The following is a 6,000-nucleotide window of genomic DNA, read 5'->3' as shown; positions in this document are numbered from 1 at the left end:
CACCTATACCTTATCCTTAAAGACTTGCTGAGTCCAAAAATGAAGGACAATTTAAGAAATTCGTAGAACTTTTAAAGTAGCTTAATATCACTATACCATTCACAGAAGCCATTACGCAAATGCCTTCATATGCTAAATTCCTTAAAGATATCTTATCTAATAAGAAAAATCTTGAGAATAATCAAATCGTTATTCATACTTCTGAGTGTAGCGGTATTATTCAAAATAACACGCCTCTTAAGTATTATGTTGTTCCTTCACAGGAGGAACCACAAAACAACATTGTTGCCCCTGCCACCAACCGAAACGATTTCGAATTAAAACCTTCGCTGTTATTAGTCGTTGAACAAAACCAATTTTCAGGTAGTCCTATAGAGAATCCAAACCTACATTTATCAATGTTTGTGCAGTACACAAACATAGTGAAAGCAAATGGTGTCAGTCCCGAAGTTATTAGACTACATCTTTTGCCTTTTTCCTTAAGAGATAGAGCTAGAGGTTAGCTCCAGTATCTACCTTCGAACTTTGTAACCACATGGGACGAGTTGAAGAAAGTCTTTTTAGCCCGATATTTCCCACCAAGCAAGAGGGCTATGATAAGAGCTCAAATCAACATATTTTAGTAAAAAGACAACGAATCTCTTTTCTACGCATGGGAAAAATACAAGGACATGATGCGAGTTTGTCCACACCTTGGACTTAACGAATGGTTGATTATCCATACTTTCTACAATGGTATTTTGCATAACCTTAAAATAAGTGTGAGCGTTGCAGCTGGCGATGCTCTAATGGACAAACCATGTGATGAAGCATATGAACTCATAAAGAACATGGATCAAAATCATTTATAATTGGGAGTTGAATGCACCGCTACCGAAAAACTAACTCGGAAAGGCAGAATGTACGAAGTTAATAGAATAGACCGCATCAATGCTAAAATAGATGCACTTACTCAAAAGATAAAATCTTAGCCATAACACCAACAACTATCGGAGCCGTAGTAACAACAAGTTGTGAATTATGTGGAAACCCTGGGCACACTAATGCTAATTGTCAGTTATTGGCTGGTATTCCTACCAACCAAGTAAATTACACTCAAGGGAACCCGTATTCCAACACTTACAATCCTGGCTGGAGGAATCCTCCGATCTTTTCTTATAAAAATAACAACGCTTTGTTTCCTTCAAACCTAACACCTGCTATTCCACCTAGTTATCGGAATGGAGCCCCTGTTGCTCCACAAGCACCTAGAAAGTCAAATCTAGAGATAATGATGGAAAACTTCATGACTGCTCAAGCTCAACAAAATAAAGATTTCGCAAATCAAAATGCTCATAATGATGAAACAATTGTCAAGTAAACTTGATGCTATGGCTACCCATAATAAAATGTTAGAAACCCAGATTTTTCATGTAGCCCAACAACAAGTAACAATAGCAGTCCCAGTTGGAACATTTCCTGGTCAACCACAACCTAACCCAAAAGGCCATGCTAATGCTATTACACTACTAAGTGGGACAAAATTAGATGAACCAGTTGACCCAAGACTCCAAAATCCAGCCATGTATCAAAACTCTGGTAAAGGAACTAAAAAGGTAAGCGAACCAACCCATGATGGAAAGGTAGACAAAAATGGAGAGTCAGAAGATAAAGAAACACCTTATGTGCCTTCGCCACCATACAAACCACCTATACCTTATCCTCAAAGACTTGCTAAGTCCAAAAATGAAGGACAATTTAAGAAATTCGTAGAACTTCTGAAGTAGCTTAATATCACTATACCATTCACATAAGCCATTATGCAAATGCCTTCATATGCTAAATTCCTTAAAGATATCTTGTCTAATAAGAAAAATCTTGAGAATAATGAAATCGTTATTCTTACTTCTGAGTGTAGCAGTATTATTCAAAATAACACGCCTCTTAAGTATTATGTTGTTCCTTCACAGGAGGAACCACAAAACAACATTGTTGCCCCTGCCACCAACCAAAACGATTTCGAATTAAAACCTTCGCTGTTATTAGTCGTTCAACAAAACCAATTTTCAGGTAGTCCTATAGAGAATCCAAACTTACATTTATCAATGTTTGTGCAGTACACAAACATAGTGAAAGCAAATGGTGTCAGTCCCGAAGTTATTAGACTACGTCTTTTGCCTTTTTCCTTAAGAGATAGAGCTAGAGGTTAGCTCCAGTATCTACCTTCGAACTTTGTAACCACATGGGACGAGTTGAAGAAAGTCTTTTTAGCCCGATATTTCCCACCAAGCAAGACGGCTATGATAAGAGCTCAAATAAACGTATTTTAGTAAAAAGACAACGGATCTCTTTTCTACGCTTGGGAAAAATACAAGGACATGATGCGAGTTTGTCCACACCATGGACTTAACGAATGGTTGATTATCCATACTTTCTACAATGGTATTTTGCATAACCTTAAAATGAGTGTGAGCGTTGCAGCTGGCGATGCTCTAATGGACAAACCATGTGATGAAGCATATGAACTCATAAAGAACATGGATCAAAATCATTTATAATTGGGAGTTGAATGCACCGCTACCGAAAAACTAACTCCGAAAGGCAGAATGTACGAAGTTAATGGCATAAACCGCATCAATGGTAAAATAGATGCACTTACTCAAAAGATCAAAATCTTAGCCATAACACCAACAGCTATCGGAGCCGTAGTAACAACAAGTTGTGAATTATGTGGAAACCCTGGGCACACTAATGCTAATTGTCAATTATTGGCTGGTATTCCTACCAACCAAGTAAATTACACTCAAGGGAACCCGTATTCCAACACTTACAATCCTGGCTGGAGAAATCATCCGAACTTTTCTTATAAAAATAACAACGCTTTGTTTCCTTCAAACCTAACACCTGCTATTCCACCTAGTTATCGGAATGGAGCCCCTGTTGCTCCACAAGCACCTAGAAAGTCAAATCTAGAGATAGTGATGGAAAACTTCATGACTGCTCAAGCTCAACAAAATAAAGATTTCGCAAATCAAAATGCTCATACGAGTGAAATGATGAAAAAATTGTCAAGTAAACTTGATGCTATGGCTACCCATAATAAAATGTTAGAAACCCAGATTTTCCATGTAGCCCAACAACAAGTAACAATAGTAGTCCCAGTTGGAACATTTCCTGGTCAACCACAACCTAACCCAAAAGGCCATGCTAATGCTATTACACTACGGAGTGGGACAAAATTAGATGAACCAGTTGACCCAAGACTCCAAAATCCAACCATGTATCAAAACTCTGGTAAAGGAACTAAAAAGGTAAGCGAACCAACCCATGATGGAAAGGTAGACAAAAATGGAGAGTCAGAAGATAAAGAAACACCTTATGTGCCTTCGCCACCATACAAACAACCTATACCTTATACTCAAAGACTTGCTAAGTCCAAAAATGAAGGACAATTTAAGAAATTCGTAGAACTTCTGAAGTAGCTTAATATCATTATACCATTCACAGAAGCCATTACGCAAATGCCTTCATATGCTAAATTCCTTAAAGATATCTTATCTAATAAGAAAAATCTTGAGAATAATGAAATCGTTATTCTTACTTCTGGGTGTAGCGGTATTATTCAAAATAACACGCCTCTTAAGTATTATGTTGTTCCTTCACAGGAGGAACCCCAAAACAACATTGTTGCCCCTGCCACCAACCGAAACGATTTCGAATTAAAACCTTCGCTGTTATTGGTCGTTTAACAAAACCAATTTTCAGGTAATCCTATAGAGAATCCAAACTTACATTTATCAGCGTTTGTGCAGTACACAAACATAGTGAAAGCAAATGGTGTCAGTCCCGAAGTTATTAGACTACGTCTTTTGCCTTTTTCCTTAAGAGATAGAGCTAGAGGTTAGCTCCAGTATCTACCTTAGAAGTTTGTAACCACATGGGACGAGTTGAAGAAAGTCTTTTTAGCCCGATATTTCCCACCAAGCAAGACGGCTATGCTAAGAGCTCAAATCAACGGATTTTAGTAAAAAGACAACGAATCTCTTTTCTACGCTTGGGAAAGATACAAGGACATTATGCAAGTTTGTCCACACCATGGACTTAACGAAAGATTGATTATCCATACTTTCAACAATGGTATTTTGCATAACCTTAAAATGAGTGTGAGCGTTGCAGCTGGCGATGCTCTAATGGACAAACCATGTGATGAAGCATATGAACTCATAAAGAACATGGATGAAAATCATTTATAATCGGGAGTTGAATGCACCGCTACCGAAAAACTAACTCCGAAAGGCGGAATGTACGAAGTTAATAGCATAGACCGCATCAATGCTAAAATAGATGCACTTACTCAAAAGATCAAAATCTTAGCCATAACACCAACAGCTATCGGAGCCGTAGTAACAACAAGTTGTGAATTATATGGAAACCCTGGGCACACTAATGCTAATTGTCAGTTATTGGCTGGTATTCCTACCAACCAAGTATATTACACTCAAGGGAACCCGTATTCCAACACTTACAATCCTGGCTGGAGAAATCATTCGAACTTTTCTTATAAAAATAACAACGCTTTGTTTCCTTCAATCCTAACACCTGCTACTCCACCTAGTCATCGGAATGGAGCCCCTGTTGCTCGACAAGCACCTAGAAAGTCAAATCTAGATATAATGATGGAAAAATTCATGACTGATCAAGCTCAACAAAACAAAGATTTCGCAAATCAAAATGCTCATACGAGTGAAATGATGAAACAATTGTCAAGTAAACTTGATGCTATGGCTACCCATAATAAAATGTTAGAAACCCAGATTTTCCATGTAGCCCAACAACAAGTAACAATAGCAGTCCCAGTTGGAACATTTCCTGGTCAACCACAACCTAACCCAAAAGGCCATGCTAATGCTTATACACTACGAAGTGGGAAAAAATTAGATAAACCAGTTGACCCAAGACTCCAAAATCCAGCCATGTATCAAAACTCTGGTAAAGGAACTAAAAAGGTAAGCGAACCAACCCATGATGGAAAGGTAGACAAAAATGGAGAGTCAGAAGATAAAGAAACACCTTATGTGCCTTCGCCACCATACAAACCACCTATACCTTATCCTCAAAGACTTGCTAAGTCCAAAAATGAAGGACAATTTAAGAAATTCGTAGAACTTCTGAAGTTGCTTAATACGACTATACCATTCACAGAAGCCATTACACAAATGCCTTCATATTCTAAATTCCTTAAAGATATCTTATCTAATAAGAAAAATCTTGAGAATAATGAAATCGTTATTCTTACTGCTGAGTGTAGAGGTATTATTCAAAATAACACGCCTCTTAAGTATTATGTTGTTCCTCCACAGGGGGAACCACAAAACAACATTGTTGCCCCTGCCACCAACCGAAACGATTTTGAATTAAAACCTTCGCTGTTATTAGTCGTTCAACAAAACCAATTTTCAGGTAGTCCTATAGAGAATCCAAACATACATTTATCAGTGTTTGTGCAGTACATAAACATAGTGAAAGCAAATGGTGTCAGTCCCGAAGTTATTAGACTACGTCTTTTGCCTTTTTCCTTAAGAGATAGAGCTAGAGGTTAGCTCCAGTATCTACCTTAGAACTTTGTAACCACATGGGACGAGTTGAAGAAAGTCTTTTTAGCCCGATATTTCCCACCAAGCAAGACGGCTATGCTAAGAGCTCAAATCAACAGATTTTTGTAAAAAGACAACGAATCTCTTTTCTACGCTTGGGAAATATACAAGGACATGATGCGAGTTTGTCCACACCATGGACTTAACGAATGGTTGATTATCCATACTTTCTACAATTGTATTTTGCATAACCTTAAAATGAGTGTGAGCGTTGCAGCTGGCGATGCTCTAATGGACAAACCATGTGATGAAGCATATGAACTCATAAAGAACATGGATCAAAATCATTTATAATAGGGAGTTGAATGCACCGCTACCGAAAAACTAACTCCGAAAGGCAGAATGTACGAAGTTAATGGCATAAACC

General features: G+C 37.9%; 1 protein-coding gene across 1 annotated transcript; it reads left to right on the top strand.

Moving 5' to 3' along the window:
• The first annotated feature begins 1,805 nt into the window (after positions 1 to 1,805).
• LOC127122876 (uncharacterized) lies at positions 1,806 to 2,537 on the top strand. Its single transcript, XM_051053152.1, has 2 exons — positions 1,806 to 2,184; positions 2,461 to 2,537. The coding sequence occupies exons 1-2, from the start codon at positions 1,806 to 1,808 to the stop codon at positions 2,535 to 2,537; spliced, it is 456 nt and encodes a 151-aa protein (XP_050909109.1).
• The last annotated feature ends 3,463 nt before the right edge of the window (positions 2,538 to 6,000 follow it).

The sequence above is a fragment of the Lathyrus oleraceus genome, chromosome 2 (genome assembly GCF_024323335.1).
Source record: "Lathyrus oleraceus cultivar Zhongwan6 chromosome 2, CAAS_Psat_ZW6_1.0, whole genome shotgun sequence".
Lineage (NCBI taxonomy): Eukaryota > Viridiplantae > Streptophyta > Magnoliopsida > Fabales > Fabaceae > Lathyrus > Lathyrus oleraceus.
Note: the sequence above shows the minus strand (reverse complement) of the source record. Positions and strands in the feature narration are given on the sequence as shown.

Coding starts and splice junctions, on each gene's coding strand:
- LOC127122876 (XM_051053152.1), top strand. CDS start 1,806: ATGCCTTCATATGCTAAATTCCTTAAAGATATCTTGTCTAATAAGAAA. Junction 2,185..2,460: donor CTTAAGAGATAGAGCTAGAG/GTTAGCTCCAGT, acceptor TGAGCGTTGCAG/CTGGCGATGCTCTAATGGAC.